The 18009-nt window shown below is 31.8% G+C and overlaps 1 protein-coding gene across 1 annotated transcript; it reads right to left on the bottom strand.

The window, feature by feature from the left end:
• Window positions 1-3440: 3440 nt before the first annotated feature.
• Window positions 3441-17189, bottom strand: LOC134692048 (small ribosomal subunit protein mS22-like). The gene is made up of 8 exons (XM_063552403.1): window positions 17073-17189; window positions 15293-15486; window positions 11992-12156; window positions 10292-10435; window positions 8865-8948; window positions 7728-7873; window positions 4978-5194; window positions 3441-3652 (listed from the first exon to the last, which is right to left on the bottom strand). Exons 1-8 carry the CDS (start codon window positions 17149-17151, stop codon window positions 3542-3544), a joined length of 1140 nt encoding a protein of 379 aa, XP_063408473.1. The 5' UTR covers window positions 17152-17189; the 3' UTR covers window positions 3441-3541.
• Between the last annotated feature and the right edge of the window lie 820 nt (window positions 17190-18009).

Genomic DNA, 18009 nt, shown 5'->3' on the forward strand with positions numbered 1-18009 from the left:
TTTCAGAGGAGAAGATTCTTGAAACAGTTTACGACGACAGACGACGACGACAGATGATTTGCTGTGAACATATATATGTTTATCAGTTGGCTTTGTATAAAGGTCTGTCATTAATTTACCATTTTTTTTTATTTTCACAAGTGTATCTAAGAACTCAATCTGCTTGCTGTTATACCTAGGTTCCACTTTTATTTTGCCATTTATTGAGTTTGCAAAGTACATTAATTCTTTAAGTTTTTGTTCACCATGAGTCCAAATTCCAAAACCATCATCAATGAACCGTTTTTAAAACAATGGTTTCTCTTTGAATTTTTCCAGCACTTTGTCCCATTGTCGCATATAAAAACATGCATTGTATTCCCTAGTTTTGAACCTATAGCCACTCCTTCATTTTGCAGAAAATCTCTGACAATCAATCTGAAGTTATTCCCCTCTAAAACTAATTTTATTATTTCTAGGATATCATTGGTTGGTATTTCTTAATTTTTCTAGTGTCAAGAGCTTATTTACATGTTTATATACCTTCTTCTCTTGGAATAGACGGGTATAATTTTAATACATCGAAACAAAATAAATATGCTATTTTTTTGGTATTGGCTGTTTTACTTTTGAAAGTTTATCTAAAAAAACGATAGTATCTCTAATATAACTTTGGGAGTTGACAACATAGTTGTCTAGTTCCTTTTCTGCTATTTCTGCAATTCTTTCAGTGCCAGTACCCATCCCATAAACTATTGTTTTGCATGGTTTGTTCTGTTTGTGGATCTTTGGGTTGCCTTTTAATTTTGCTGGATGTGGATGCTTGATATCAAATAAGTTTTCATTTCCCCAGAAATTGATCCCCCTTTTTGCATTCTATTTACTAACGATTTTACCTTTTCTGTAATTTGATGTGTCGTGTTTTGCTCTGTCTCAGAATAAGTATCATTGTTTGTTATTTCCACTTCTATTTTCTTAATAGTTATCAAAAAATAATTTTATTTGCCAGACGCGCGTTTCGTCTACATAAGACTCATCAGTGACGCTCAGATCAAAATAGTTAAAAAAAAAAGCAAAATAAATTCAAAGTTGAAGAGCATTCAGAACCCAAAATTCCAAAAAGTTGTGCCAAATACAGCTAAGGTAATCTCCTCCTTGGGTAGGAAAATCCTTAGTTTTTCGAAAAATTCAAAGATTTGTAAACAGAAAATTTATGAAAATGACCATATAATTGATATTCATGTCTACACCGAAGTGCTGACTACTGGGCTGGTGATACCCTCGGGGACGAAACGTCCACCAGCAGTGGCATCGACCCAGTGGTGTAAGTAGTTATCAAAAGTACCAGGATTATAGTTTTATACGCCAGACGCGCGTTTTGTCTACATAAGACCCATCAATATTCTTCTTTGTTGATAAATTCTATTCCTGATCCTTTATCTGCCTTCCGTACAACTATATCATCATCTTGTAAAATATCCTTAAGAGCGTTTTCTTCTTTTGTTGTAAGATTTATTGATATTATTCGCTGTTCAGACAAGTCATGACATCTCCTGTAACTACCTACTATGTAAGTACTTAACCAGATGTTTTTCCTGGTTTTGGTGTAAAAAAAAAAAAAAAATCTACGTTTTTTGCTGCATTCTGATTTCTCTTTAATTTCTTCATGTTCCTTGATGTTGTAAAAATATTTTGTAAGTCTCAATCTTCTTTCCAATTCTGATAAATCTGCTAAAACTTTACCAATATTTATCTTCTTTTGAGCAAGAAAGACAATCCTTTTGATAGCAATGACATGTGTTTTGTATTTAGATTTTAATTGGACAGATTAATGACTGGGCAACTTGTATTTCTGACTTCGTTTTCTAAAATATTTTTCTTTTCTTTCTCAGGTTTGTTAGTTATTGGTTCTGTGTCTTTATTACTATTATCTTTTATATTAATTGATCAAACCAATCTATCTCATCATTTTGTACTTCTTTGTTTCCAACTATATTTTTTTGTTCTTGGATGCTACTTGTTGTAAGATGAATTTGCTTACATACACACTTTTTCTGCTTAAGTTTCAACTGTAAGTGAAATGTATGACTATACAATATTTGGAAATGCTCAATGGTTATCCATCTTTCTTTATTATGTGCACCATTCATTGGTGAATATTTAATCCATGCAACTATTCCATCTATTTTAGTTTTTACAAATATTGTATAGTCATACATTTCACTTACAGTTGCACAGTTATTTCAACTTCTGTTGCCCATGATTCTAGTGTGTCATCAGTCATTGACTGATGAGCCATATGTGAATTAAAGTTTTCATCTATTAAAAATGTATCTTCATGTTCATACATTTTACTGTTGCTTGTCTTATTTTATAATGGTGGTTTTCAATGCCACAGAGAAAAAGGCTTATACATCTGTAGAAACAATTCCCATCTCCTCTCACTTTCGCTTTTATAAGATCATCATCCCTGATTCGACCACTGTCATCTGACAATTTTCTGGAAATTATTTTTGACCATATCTGTGTTACAATTACAGCTGGAGAGTTCAGCTTTTCATCTTTGACTTTTTTCTGTTGTCATATTCCTCTTTGTTGTTTTTTAACAGATTTCTTGCTTCCATTTTGATTTTGTGGTAACTATCTACATCTGTATCACATATCTTATTGGACAGTTGATTTAGGGTAATACTAGTTTCATTAAATTTTTTTTCACATACATTAATCAATAAGTTTAAGAGTTACATTGACGCATCATGAAGTACTGTTTTGCCTTTTGTAAAATTTCTGGTTTTGCATCTAGATTAAATTTCCAAATTTTGCTGACTTGATTTGAAATTTGGACTTTTTGTGCTCTGCTCATTTACCATTCAAAATGGCAGAGACACCCATACTACCAATCATTAGTGGTTACATTTAACTTATATATATATAATAAGTAAAAGTTTCAGATTCAATAGACCATGACTGAAGGGGCAGGGCTATATAACCCACATACAAATCAGATGTTCTGATGATTATAAAAGACCTTCATTTACTACTTTCCAATATACATGATATGAGCTGCGTCGGATAGAAATCAGCCTTATGCAAGTACACATTAACATGTACCTGTATACAACTTTGACTGATTTTAGGAACATTCCAAATGTTAAAATACGAAATAAAAGATGACTGTTGGTCTGTCTTATATGGTTCTTTTAACAACTCAATTTTCAAACCGTTACAAACTTTTGATAGAGACTTAATTTCATTCCGAGACCGGATAACATATATATTGATAATGACTTGCATAAGGTTGATGTCTATCCGACGGAGCCCATATACTGAACTAATCATTATTGATGTCTTAAATATTGATTTTCGGACTTAATTCAGGCTAGACAAAACCGGTTTCCAAAATCATCTATCAGTAAATGCTTGTTATATAATTATCATCAAATATAAAAACATGCTGTATGCAGAAACCTTTTCTTCTTTTTAATAGTTACAAAAACATTATATATACAATTCAAAATGCAAACAACCATTATACAAATTTAGAAATAAACATTTATGACAACTATGCATTTTGTTTTGTTATCTGGTGTGATTGTAGTCTGTCTTCATAGGTCTGTATAGAAAGTTCTAATTCTGATGCATGTTCTTTACTGGCATGGTGCTTACAAAAATCCTGAAAATTTAAATTAATCATGCATAAAACATATATCAAGACATACCAGTTTGACATAAAAAAAAATTATCAAAATATAATTTGCAGGCTGTACTTAATTACTTTTAACTTTGCCATTTGAATTCTGGTGGATAATTGTCTCATTAGTAATCATACCACACCTGCTTATTTGTATGCTGAAACATAACTAATCTTAAATAGCAAAGAAGACTTTGATGAAATTTGTCCTTGTACAATTAGTGTAGTAAAATTTCAAACTATTGATAAACAGGAGATGTAAAAATTGTTAATAGCTACAATTCAACATTATCAAGCTCTAGAACGACATAAAACCACTTTCTTCCATAGAGGCCAAAAATAGTTCGAACTAAAAATTATAATATATAATAATTCAATTACTAAGAAGTTAAGAAAACTTTGATGAAAATTTTCAATTGTTTCAATGAGCATTGTAAAATTTTGAAATATCAGCAAACAGCATGGCAGATGTTAATTCTAAGACAATTCGTTTGTTATTGTAATTTTCATTGGACGTTGACAAATATTTTCTACCAGGCCCCAACTAAGAAAGCCACCATTTTGAATTCCAATTTTTTTTTAATATGTTATTTCTCACAAAAAAAACATGGATATCACATTTTGAGACTCAGATCCTCCTTAAGTCATCGTTGAAACCATTCTGAAGGGTACACAATATATAAATATGTCCAGTGTTTATGTTTGACATTGTCACATTGTTTAGTAACTAGCGTCACTAGGTAAAATCAATTTGCGACAGTAAAATCTACACTTTACGAAGCCCAAGCTTAAAATACAATACAGTTATCTCCTGAATCTACTTCAAATAATCAAGCTGCTAAACAAATGTATAATTAATCCCTTTCATAAAAGCCAAAAAAACTTTAATACCATTGGACGAACAGACTGTAGATTGTTATTTAGTAATGCTTTTGCTCAAGGTGACCTTGGTAAAAATATCTTGCAAATGAAATCAATTACTTTTTATACTGAAAAGTTTGGGACAGGCCAGTTAATTTTTATAATATATATATTTTGGAAGATGTGGTTTGAGTGCCAATGAGACAACTCTCCATCCAAGTAACAATTTATAAAAGTAAACCATTATAGGTCAAGGTACGGACTTCAACACAGAGTCTTGGCTCACACCAAACAGCAAGCTATAAAGGGCCCCAAAAATTACTAGTGTAAACCCATTCAAATGGGAAAACAATCATTCTAATCTAGATAAACAAACAATAACTACTGTACATCATAAGTCATTATATTTAGTTCAATACTACTTGTCTCTTCAAATAAAACCTTACCATTAAAATCTTCAGTTTTTCACTAATAGTATTTTCATCTGTTTCCCTTTTAATGCAGTATCCATTCATTATCTTATTTTTCTTTAATTGTTTCATAGCTTCTTCAGACTGTTCAACATTATCAATTTCCATGGTAACCATATTTAAACCTTCTAACAGTTTAACATCTGGGTGAATAATCTGATATAACTCTATCAAATCTATAGCATCTTCTAACCTGAAAAAATTAAATACATGTTTAATTTATAATTTAATTTTCATATTTTAATCTAAATGAAAAAAAAAAAATTTGCATTGGTTTTATTTGGGTCTCAAATTGAAATAAAAGAAATCAAGGACCTTTTTAAATTTTGGTAAATGACCTTTTATGAGTTATTGAAGTGTTTTAAGAGTAATGCCAGTTAATTAATCATAGTACGTCACATCTGGTTGCATACAATAAATATGTTGAAAAAAATATTCGCATGAATTTGACAGTTGTAGGTTATCCTCCATTTCATTGCGGTAAAACATTTCTGGGTCATAAACATATATCTTGGGTATTTCAAAGCACTTTTTTTTTCTATTTGGGCTTTCTATAGAATATTAAAAAACTTGAGGTTACATGGTTACTAAAGCTTGTAAACAGGTTAAAAAGAGGTGAACGTTGATTGATTAACGTCCAGTGATGGTTATTTTCTTATATGCAATGAAATTAATGTTAGTTAAGTGATTTTTTTCTATAGTATTGGACCGGATAAAAGTTTACTCATGCCAAGTATTTCTTTATTTGAAACAAAGATAAATTCTGCACAATTTTTTGATAATTTAACAAAGACAAATGGGGGAAAATCAATGGTGGTATGATGAATAGTAAAATGGACATTATAAGTATTTATTGTAGGAAAAAAAAAGGAGTGCGAACATTTGACACAAATTTCTAAACCTCACCTAAGCACATTCTTAAAGGGGCACTAACTACGAGATATATAACAAGAGTGCACACACTGAAATGTCTCGCCTTATTTACTAATCATTGATATAATGTTGATAGTCCTAAGTATAAAGCTTTATTACAACTGTCACATAAACTTAACATAAACCAAGATAGCTAAACAAAGACCCATGAACCATGAAAATGAGGTCACGTCAGATGAACCATACCAGGCAGACATGTACAGCTAACAATGCTTCCATACAACAAATATTGTTGACCTATTACTTAAAGCTTAAGAAAAATAGCCCAAACACAAAAACTTAACACTGTGCAATGAACCGTGAAAATGAGGTCGAGGTCAAATAAAACCTGCACCACTGACATATAGATCATAAAATATTTCCATACACCAAATATAGTTGACCTTTGGCTTATAATATTAGATAAAAAGACCAAAACTTTAAAACTAAACTTTGACCACTGAACCATAAAAATGAGGTCAAGGTCAGATGACATCTGCCTGCTAGACATGATCACCTTACAATCATTCCATACAACAAATATAGTAGACCTATTGCATAAAGTATGAGAAAAACAGACCAAAACACAAAACTTAACTATAACCACTGAACCATGAAAATGAAGTCAAGGCCAGATGACACCTTCCAGTTGGACATTTACACCTTACAGTCCTTCCATACACCAAATATACTAGCCCTATTGCTTATAGTATCTGAGATATGGACTTGACCACCAAAACTTAACCTTGTTCACTGATCCATGAAATGAGGTTGAGGTCAAGTGAAAACTGTCTGACGGGGATGAGGACCTTGCAAGGTATGCACATACCAAATATAGTTATCCTATTACTTATAATAAGAGAGAATTCAACATTACAAAAATTCTGAACTTTTTTTTCAAGTGGTCACTGAACCATGAAAATGAGGTCAAGGACATTGGACATGTGACTGATGGAAATTTCGTAACATGAGGCATCTATATACAAAGTATGAAGCATCCAGGTCTTTCACCTTCTAAAATATCAACCTTTTAAGAAGTTAGCTAACACCGCAGCCACCAGATCACTATCCCTATGTCGAGCTTTCTGCAACAAAAGTTGCAGGCTCAACAAAAAATCTATTGTTGGGTTTTTTTTGCCCAATCCTTTATGAAATGCAAATAATGAAATAATAATTCAATTTTAGCAGCCAGTATGGTTCAATTTTGTCAAAATAAGCTAACAAACATTGATAATGAATTATTCACTTGTAAGTAAATAATTCGACCTCATTTATTCGTATTCATGTGACCTTCTATTTAACACCTTAGCTTGAGATGGATAACACGTGATTTGTATGTGTGAATTTATTTAAAGGAAAAGAATGTCAACATTGAAAGTGAAACAAATGGTGTTCATTTGATTGACTGATTTGTTCCACAAAATATCATTTTTATACAGGTAAAAATGATGATAAACAGTTATTTTTCATCTATAATATTAAATTAAATAAATCTAAAATAATCAAACAGCACCAGTTTGCTTAATCTATTCATATTTATATTTATGTTTATGTTTACATCACTTATAAATAAGGTCATCGGACGACATTAGAGGTCAACTCGATAATTAATTAGATGGCTCCTAGACTAAAATTCACACGAAAAAAAGCTATATATTTTAATTCCTGAGCCCTGTTTATTGTTTATTTTAGACTTTTAATAGTTTGGAAAAATGTTTTACATTGTTATAAAACAAATATGAGAATTTGATTAAAATAGGTGAACATGAATTTAACAGCTAGTGCCCCTTAATGATTAATTAACAACAACTTACAAATCATTCTGTATCATATCTGTAAGTAAGGATTCTATTCTATTATTCCAGGCAAAATAAAATGTCATTGGTCCAAAAAATCTGGTCGATCTCAAGGCATCGAATGTCTGTGTGTCTGCTACATGGTTGTATACTCGGTTACAAACCTAAAATGAGATTAAAAAAAAATCAGATAAACTTTGCATGTATAATTCTAGAGCTAAAAATAAATAAACCAACATGTTATAAATTTTATGCGTCTGTAACACTTCTCTTGATTTATCTTCATTAGGAATGCTTAAAGCCAATATTTGACAGCCAAAGATGAATGAAATGGGAATTAACTAGAGAGCTATATAACCAACAAAGCCCTAAAAAATTGTAAAATCCATTGATATCTAAGGTCAACTTTTCCTAATGGAGTTGAAACCTTATAAGTTATTATTTAAAAAATTATAAAACAGACAGTTTTAGAAAGTTTAAATTTATCTTTTATAACCATGCAGGTTGTTTTATCTACAATTTTCACTTCATAATTCAGATTGCCAGGCAAAAGTCCTATTATAAGTTTTAATACAAGTAAAATATCAATTCCATAATTTTTATTTAAATTTACCATTTTTATTTTTCATAGGCAATCATACAACTTTTTCTTTTTTTATGTACAAAAGAATCAAGAGGGACATTCAAACTAAAAAGTCAAAGAGAAATCTGACAACATCTTTAAAAATAAAAGAAAAGACAAACACGAGAACACAAAACACAAGGTATCATTGTGTAACAATAAAAAATTATTGTCAAAGTCCCATAACTCCAACTTAAATTGTCGAAATCAAAATGATGGTATTATACATTGTATGTCATATGTATTATACGGAATTTGATGTGATGGTCATAAAAGTGGGAGGTTTAGCTAGCTTTGAAACCAGGTTTAATCCACCATTTTCTACATGAGAAAATTCCTCTTCCAAGTCAGAAATATGACAATTGTTTTTCATTTGTTTGATGTGTTTGAACATTTGATTTTGCCATTTGATAATGGACTTTTCCTACTAGTTCAGTATTTTTGTTATTTTACTTTTCATGTATGCATGGAAACACTAATTTTTCATAACATAAAATCATATCAAAAAATAGAAATCTTATAAAATGACTTACCCTAATAAAATCTGGGCTGTCTGGTTCAAACTGTATACAAGCTCGCTCTAATAAATATATGTAGTTCTTTTCATGCAATATATTCTAAAACGAAAATAGATATTTCAATTTTTATTAGTATTACCCAGGAACAATATTTCATCATAACTATTTTACCTTAAATAACAAAATTATTCATTTAACAGGCAAAAACAGTGAACAACATTGTGTATTGTTTTCATTACTTAGTCTTATGTAGATATCAGTACTGCGTTATTCAAACTTGGCAATTTAATTGATTTTTTTACAGTGAATTTTTTTAAAGGCTAAATGATTTTGAATCATTGGTGGTTAATGCCACTACAATCAGTTTTTAATGATGTAGGAAGCCAAGAAAGCCTGGAGAGAACAAACACCTTTTGTCGAAAAATTCATAATTCTGGTCAATTAAGATTAGAGTTGAACTACGTCAGTATGTGAGTGATTCAAACTCACAACCTCAGTATAAACAGACTAATGATACAGTAGTTAAACTTATTAGACAATACCTTGACCTAGCCTCATACCAAAGGCTTAAATATTATACCATTCTACAGTTTAAATTCACCTCTGCAAACCGATAAAATTTTTAAATTGGTGCATCATTCCATAAAACCTTGATTTTACAGACGGACTGAGACCCAAGATAACAAACACAATGTATTTCTGATGAAGTATTTATCCCAGGGTGTAAAATTGAAAAAACTTTTATAAAGAACTTCCACAAGAAATATATCCATAAAACTAAAAGAGAATAAAGTTTGACAATACCATGGTATTGGAGTAATACCACCATTGTTTCCCCCATTTAGTCTTTGTTAAATTCTGGTATTTTTCAAAAATAATTATCCAGAATTTATAAAGAATCAGTCAACTTTTATCATGTCCAGTACTACAATGAAAATTACATACAACATTTCATTGAATATAAGATAATAACCATCAGTGGAAGTAAACCAATAAACAAAAAATCCTATTTACAAGCTTCGGTAACCACAACAACTGAAGATATCAAAATATTTTAGAAACAAAGATGGTGCATTCTTATCGAATTTACAATATTTCATAATTTCATATTTTTAGACAGGATCAAATTGAAATTATACTTTTCAGAAGCAAAATATTAAGCATAAGGGTTTGAAGCCATTTCCCATACATTTATCTATGCCCTAATACTGTGGATTCATTTATTTTCGTGCCGTGGATACCAATTTTCATTGATAAAGAAAAGTTTGTATGTTAGTGGATGTTTAATTTTGTGGTTGTTGAGGTCAGCATTACAAGCTTTAAGAAAATTTGTTATTCATTGAACTTTTAATTTTGTGGTTCATCTGTATCCACGAAAATTGGTATCCAACGAATAATAATGAATCCACAGTATATATTTTTTCCTTGTCCTATATATTAACCTCAAGATAATCTGGTTCAAACATTTTTGGCATTATAACTTTGCGAACTTCATTCGTACTGTACATCTGACATGCTCTCTGTTTCTCATCTGATGTTGCAGGTCTCAGACTGCCATCTGTGTCCCTTACTGTCACATGTCTATCCTGAATAAAACATACATTTGTAAGTACTACATATGCATAATTAACTAATATTTTAAAATACATGTACAAATTTTTCATATACCTACTCTTAACTTGCATGAACAACATAAAACAAAAGTATAACTAATTCCTATAACAAAATACACATTTGTCATTCAATTTACAAACTCACTGACAGGTACCACATGCCGAGCATCTGCATGAATCGATTCTTTGAACAGCATCTGAGGTCAGTCTTATAGTTTGGTGGGGGTTGTTCGGGTTGCATTTCTGTAAATATTGACAATGCAATTTCTCATAGGAACTCCTTTTAAATAAAACGGCTAAAACTGTACCACTTTTACTAATAAGTTTGGAAAACAAATCTTATCCTAGAATTGAAAGTTCATATGCACCACAATTTTTTTGAAAGGTCAAAATATAGGGCTGTGCGGCATATTTTCAACGTTTATATGCCCTGAAGTCTCAGAGTTTAAACTTACACTAATTTTCTTAACTACCCATACCTCGAATGAAAGGTTACCACAGATTTCAATGTAAACAATATGCACGTATTTATTTACTGGTAACAGTCCCAAGTTCTGTCTCTGCGATATGGAACACAGAGAGCATAACTGGGAACCAGTATGTAAACAAAATAAATTTTCTATGAATATTAAATTACTCCCCAAAAGAGGCGGGTTTGAGCAACTGCTGTATTTACAAAGTGCAACCTTCATGTGTTGCTCTGTCTTTAGTCTTCTATGAATTCGAAGTGACTTGCCAACTTGTTTGTCTTTTTGTCATTTTTCATTTCAGCCATGTCATTTTCAGTTTTTCTTCAACTAATGAGTTATAAATATTCCCTTTGTATCATGTACCTCCATTAAGCATGTTAAGTCTGATGTTAATGAACTTTTCACTTTTTAATTAACCTTGGAGTTCTGTAGTTTTATCTTTCAATCTATTTTTAGTCACATACTAATGTAGTACTGAGTTTTACTGTGCATATTAAAAATTGCTAGTATGTGTTTGTGTTTTTTTACATTGGCTGGGGTATAGGGGGAGGGTTGAGATGTTGAGATTTAAAAAAAACAACATGTTTAACCCTGCCTCATTTTGTGCCAGTCCCAAGTCAGGAGCCCCTGGCTATTGTTAGTCTTGTATGATTTTCAATTTTAGTTTTTTTTTTATATCTTTCAGAGTTTAGCATGACCTGCATTACTACTAAACAAGTACACGGTTTTGTTTAGGGGCCAGCTGAAGCACACCAGCTGAAGCATGCCTCCAGGTGTGAGATTTTTTTGCTGTATTGAAGAACCGTTGGTGGCCTTTGGCTATTTTCTTCTCTTTGGTCAGGTTTTTGTCCCACATTCCCCATTTCCATTCTCCATTTTAATGTCTATGAATACATATTTGAAGTATAAAAGACTTGCTATCTCTGGATCTAACATAAGCTAGCAATATAAGTCTCTAGATTTTACCTAAAGCTGATATATAACTTATAATCTTGTCAGATTTTAAGAACCTCCCTTGAATTTACCTTGTATTATTGTTTTACTATTGTTCTAACTTACTCTATCTTTAAGTCCTATACTAATGTCTGTGAAGATAAATTTGAAGTCTAAAAGATTAGCTATCTCTGGATCTTGACCGTACACTTGTTCCACAGGTTCATCAGCCTTCATTACTGGTGGCATCTGTAGTTTGTATACTGCCTTTCTTATGGCTTTCAAATGCATCTGTAAAGATAAATAATGAAGTTCTGTTAATTCAGAAGTTTTTGCGTTCATGTGGATTTATTATTGCAGTTGAAGGCCCTATGGGTATAGTTGTTGATATCTGAATTATTTTGTCTATTTTGGAGAGTTGTCTCATCATTGCTCATTGGCAAACATACCACATCTTTTTTTTATAGTGTAAAAAAAAGGTACATTCAAAATATCATAAGATAATGGTTGATATTGGTTCATGAAGGTCATATTTATTTGTTGTAAATCAGGCTGATGTATTTATTAACATTTCTCATGTCAGGGCCTTGTCACATTGGTTATCAATTATACCAGATGTCCTTATTATTCAAATGAATAAAAACATGAGATCAATTAATTACAATTATTAGTCCGAGACCACAATTGTCGTCCCTTGATTTTCGTTGTTCACAAATACATGTATAGTCCCTAGTGTTGACAGTGGGTTACCTGCCAATGTTTTTTATACCCCCCTCCAAATTTATTTCTCCATGTTTTATGCCTCAAATTGCAAGTAGGGGGGTGAAATTACACTGTAAAAAAATTTTGGTCAAGAATTTGAGAGGAAAGTAGTGATTTGGTCCAGCTGAAAAAGGTTAAAAATTAGCACTTCAGAAGCCGTCAAAAGATTTCAAGACGCCCTAAACATAAAATTGTCCATATTTTAAGTTATAGTCGCCGTCTGCTGAAATTCGTAGCGGTTATCGGTAAAAATAATCTTAACTATCAACTGCGTTCTCTCGGGATATAGTTTTTCTCATTCCATTCATAAATCGCGAAAAGAAAAATCACTACGGACCTACCTTTTAAGTGATCGCACTGTAATAATCCTGACCTTCACATTTTCCAGAATGTTTTCCATTGTAATTCCGCCATCTTCGTTTCTATGAGGATCATTTGTTTACATGTGAAATTCGTCATTTACGCAGTTTCCTGAAATGTTCTTTTCATTGATGTGATACGGTTTCCCGCGCTTTATGCAAATGTTATGAAATTGAACTCCAGGGGAACACTTCCGGAAAAAACAATGGCGGATTCCACCATTCAAAATAGTTTTGGAAAATGTGAAGGTCAAGATTATCACAGTGCAATCACTTAAAAGGTAGGTCAGTAGTGGTTTTTCTTTTTGCGATTTATGAATGGAATGTGAAAAACTATATCTCGAGTGAACGTGGTGTTTAGTTTAGATTATTTTTATTGATAACTGCTACGAATTTCAGCTGACAGCGACTATAGAGCTGATGAAGTTTTCTATAGTTTTGATATAATTTGTCCCAAATGTAGAACATGTACAACACACTGTAAAAATTTCATTGAGAAAGCGCAGGTGGGATTTTTTTAATTTTCATTTATGTTCTAAGAGAAATGCACTACAAAATAATTGTGGTCTGGGACCCATTGAGATTTTAAAGTATGCCATCTTTCAAGTAAAGCAATAAACATTGAAAATGTTTGTTTTCATTTTCCATATATAATCCCAATAATAAACATGATCATGATGATAAAACATTGCAAAAATTTGTTAAATTACAGTGCACTTTAGAGAGTGGGGAAAGATAGATTTGTTCGACCCTGCCAGACTGGAGTGAATGTGCTTTTTCTTTTGCTTATCAAATTCTATTAATATAATTATTAGAAATGCGTGAGAAGGATATGGCTTTTTAAAAGACAACCTAATAAACAAAATCCCTACCAAACAATGAGAATGGAAACATGACGGGCAAACCTTTAGCTTATCTAAGCTACTCTCCCCAAACTTTGTAGCTGATATGTTGTATTTTTTGTTTCATCAAAATAAATTACAAGTCAACTTTTGATATTTAAGAATACATAAGAATTGAATATTTCAACAATATAAACTTGTTAAGTGGTACATGTAGGGGGTCTCATTGGGGGGTTCCGATCCCGGATCCCGCTTACTGTTTTGTCCGATTCCCGTATCCCGCTTACACTATGTACGTAACCAATTCTCATTTTTTTTTCATTTCCCGGGTCCCGCAAGTTTTCACGACACAATAATTTGACTTTCACGTTTCACGCTTACGAAAAATCGGCAATCCCGCGTCACGCTTAGACCCCAATGAGACCCACCATGTAGTGTTAAGTCAGCCACTGTAAATGAATGCATGGGAAAAGCTATATATAGCTAGTCCTTATGAGATGTAGTGTTACTGGTTTGTTTTATCACAAAATTCAAATTAGGAGTTATTGACAATTATCACAATGAATCAGAGCTACATGTAGTACAGTGACTTGATAGAAAAAACACATTTTTGTTGAAAATTTTCTTTCCTGCATTTTATTCAAGATGTCACAAAAAGTACTCTTGTAATTCCCATTGATAATACATGTATGACAGGAAACATAGAGTGCATCTGATGACATAAAAGTTCTATTAAAATAATGTTTGTAAGTACATTTTACATGCCAAACTTGAATGAGGGTCTGGATGGGGGGTCTGTTGTTCTGTTAACATTTAATTTCACCCTCTTCTCTAATTTTCAAAAAATTAACCCCTTTTTTCTCTAATCTTCAAAAAATTAGACCCCGCATTTCTCTAGTCTTCATTTTTTTCCCTGTTATTCTCTAATCTTCATTTTTTAAGGGCATTATTCATTTAACCCTATCTAAACCCGCTTGAATATTTTGTTTGTCGGCTCCTGCGCTCTATATTTCCTGGTTCAATTAAGGTCGATTTTGTCAAATTTTGTCAAAATCTGATATCTTGGCCTATTAAGGATGTAAAAGTCAACACTTTAGAAAAAAACTTTGACACAACTGGTTCTATTTAACTTTCTCACAATGCAAGTCTTTAATTCAACTTAAAACCTTTTTTTATCTTGAAAAATTTAACTTTATAATGGGGGTCAAATATGGTCTTTACCAAACCTACTCCTTTGAAGAGATTATAAACACATTTAAGAAATAAACTGACAATTTCTACCATCTTTATTAAGCTTGACCATGTTGACTTACATTGTATTTGAGAACTTGTCTAGATAATTATTTTTGTTGTTCTTTTCTGTCTATTTTTTAAGTATATTTGACCTTTTTTTCTTTAAAAAAACATGATCAATCAGTATAAAATATAGTTTTAGTTATTCTCAATAGTATTATAACTATTCACCTCTTCAAGTTGTTCGTCTGTTACTAATGCAAATGTAGGCTTCTTTCCTTTTAATGTTAAATTAAATGAAAACACTTTGGCCATATCAAAGCCAGTCATCTGCTTTAGTATTGTCTGAACTCTTTCTTGGAGAAATACTGGTAAAGGATCTTTGTTGTGTAAGCTGGCAGACTTTCCAGGAGAACTGCTTGCACCTTTTTATGAAAAAAAAACACATCATTGAAGCTATATAGTTACAGTATTTAAAAAAATATATGGTTTATATTTGTTTGTTTTTTTTTCATCGAATAACTGATTGATTGATTGTTCTTTGAATTACATCATGTGGCAAATTTTCATTGCATGGTAAGGATGGGGGAAAATTAACAATTAATTTAATAGGTAGGTTCTGTAAAAACCTAGCTGCTATTTCAAAAATCATGGGTATCATGGGTATGGGGTGAAATTCTCAGGTGTGACCTGCAGGTAACATGTGAGAGAGGGTCTCAATCCCCAAAATTCTGCGCTTAAAAACATAAAATCCCATAGGTCCAGAAATTTAAATCCTGACATCCTGAAATGAAGAAAAAAGAATTCCCTAATTCCAAAATCCAGAGCTTAAATACACCCGATCCTGGCATGCCTGGAGTCCTGATAAAGGTCAAAACATCCAAGGTCAGTTTACAAGTATGTCTTTCAACCAAAAGAAAAGAAATACACAAAAAACAAGATCACTGAGGTTTTCATAAGTATTCATTTTATTTAAAAGTGGTGTGAATTGACAGGTCCTATACTCAACAAGAGTGCATCACTTGACATGACATTAGTGAGACGAGTTGGCATGACAAATTTTATCTCGATTTATCTTTTTCATCAGTGGGTGACTTGGCAGACCATATTCTAGCTGCGGAACTGGACCTCTTAGCTAACCATATTCAACAGAATTTTACCTTTTTCATTAGTGAGTCAAGTTACGGCAAGTTTGTGAAAAAGTTAGGAGTTGGATATGTGTTCAATCTTTCTTTATTGACGGTAATAAAATATATATAAATGACAACAAAGCACCAAAGTCAAAGGGAAATGTCATGTGTGACATCTTCTTGTTTCACAGCTGATTGAAACTACATAATTCATGTACACATTGTACATGTTGTATATACTTCTCTTTCTCAAAACGAACTTATGAGTTATGTCTCTCCATCCAAATAACAATTTTAAAAAAGTAAACCATTATAGGACGGCCTTCAACAAGGAGCATTGGCTCACAATAAATGCACGTACATCTGTTTAGATCAATAAGAAATATTAGTAGTGGGGGCTGTGGGGCGGAACTAGTGCAAATAAAATGTAGGAAAGCATTCCAGAAAAAAAATAGTTTTGCCAGATGTCATAATTATTATGGACTAGGACCGAACTTATAATTTGCGGTATAATTTGTGTCACTTCTTCTTCTTCTTTGGTATGTATTATCCACCACTTTATTGGTGCACCCCATAAATGGGTAAATGTTTATTAATGATATGTACATGTATAGTCACATTAAAGGGATTATCTTATCAATACTATTTACATAGAAAATTCAATATAAACATTTGAATTAAGAGCCTTAGAACCCTTGATGTCTCTGAGTTTAAAGTCAATGTTCTGAGTTTATAATCACTTTAATTTCTGAGTGTTCTCACTGTTGCCGAAACACTAACAGCTCGAAAGCTTCATGTTTACAGTCCGTCAACTTGGAATAAAGCATTTTAAAGGTGCACAATGTAAGCAAAACTAAAAGTAAAATGTCAAGATCCTTTACCAGCAGAGAAATTCCGATGCAAGCATATCGTTCTTCTCAATAACCTTTGGAAAATTCTTAAATCATTTGGACGGGACATTTTCACATGTTTTTGCAGAGTTGTCTACCTTCTTTATTAAAACTAATAACCGAATCGAAAGAACAACGACGGACTTCAATAGACGTGAAAAACTGCTAAAATATTTAAAAAAAAAGCTAGTTATCTAAATATCGTGGAATGATAAAATAGCTTTAAAAGTTCATCACAAAGAAAAGAAAATGGTAAGTATACTTTAAATTGAAAGAATTGAAATGAAAGAACCTAAAGTTATCAACAACTTGTAGATTTTTCGATTGTTGTTTGTCCGGTGGCACATCATCTTCAAGTTTCTGTAATAACCATATAATAAAACATATTCTCTTTTATTTTCAACAGTATTCAGTATACTTTTGATCCTTTATTCATTTTATATCTTTTGTCAGTTATATTTCTCTATTCATTTTTTTTTGACAATATTTTGTATTCTACGTAACCCTTCCAGATCCTTTTCTGAGACTATTGACAATTTTAAAACACGCGCATTTGTTTGGTGACAGTGTGTGGGTGTCATTTTCAGCAAACATGAGTCCTAGATCAAAACAGTTATAAAGCCAAACAACTTTAACAAGTACAAAGTTGAATAGCATTGAGCAGGACCCAAAATTCCAAAAAACTGAAATGTGCCATATACCGGCATGTAAATATTGAATTCAAAATTGTTTATCATGGGCAAATTTTTAATACATATAAATGTTTTTCTTTTTTTCTTAGTTCATTTTTCTCTACTAAAAATAATGCCCATTCAGTTGTTCTCTATTCTGTAAACACATAGTATACCCATACCCAACTTCCAAGCAAGGACTGAAGCTCATAAACTCGGCACGCAGGACTTCAGGAATGTCCGGAGAGCCGACAACC

This window comes from Mytilus trossulus, chromosome 12, assembly GCF_036588685.1.
Source record: "Mytilus trossulus isolate FHL-02 chromosome 12, PNRI_Mtr1.1.1.hap1, whole genome shotgun sequence".
In the NCBI taxonomy this organism is placed as follows: Eukaryota; Metazoa; Mollusca; class Bivalvia; order Mytilida; family Mytilidae; genus Mytilus; species Mytilus trossulus.

Excerpts from the sequence above, each read along its gene's own strand:
- LOC134692048 (XM_063552403.1), bottom strand. The coding sequence starts at position 17,151 with ATGTCCCGTCCAAATGATTTAAGAATTTTCCAAAGGTTATTGAGAAGA. Across the intron at positions 7,874-8,864 it reads ACAGCCCAGATTTTATTAGG|GTTTGTAACCGAGTATACAA; the intron begins GTAAGTCATTTT and ends ATCTCATTTTAG. Across the intron at positions 3,653-4,977 it reads AAAAACTGAAGATTTTAATG|GATTTTTGTAAGCACCATGC; the intron begins GTAAGGTTTTAT and ends TTAAATTTTCAG.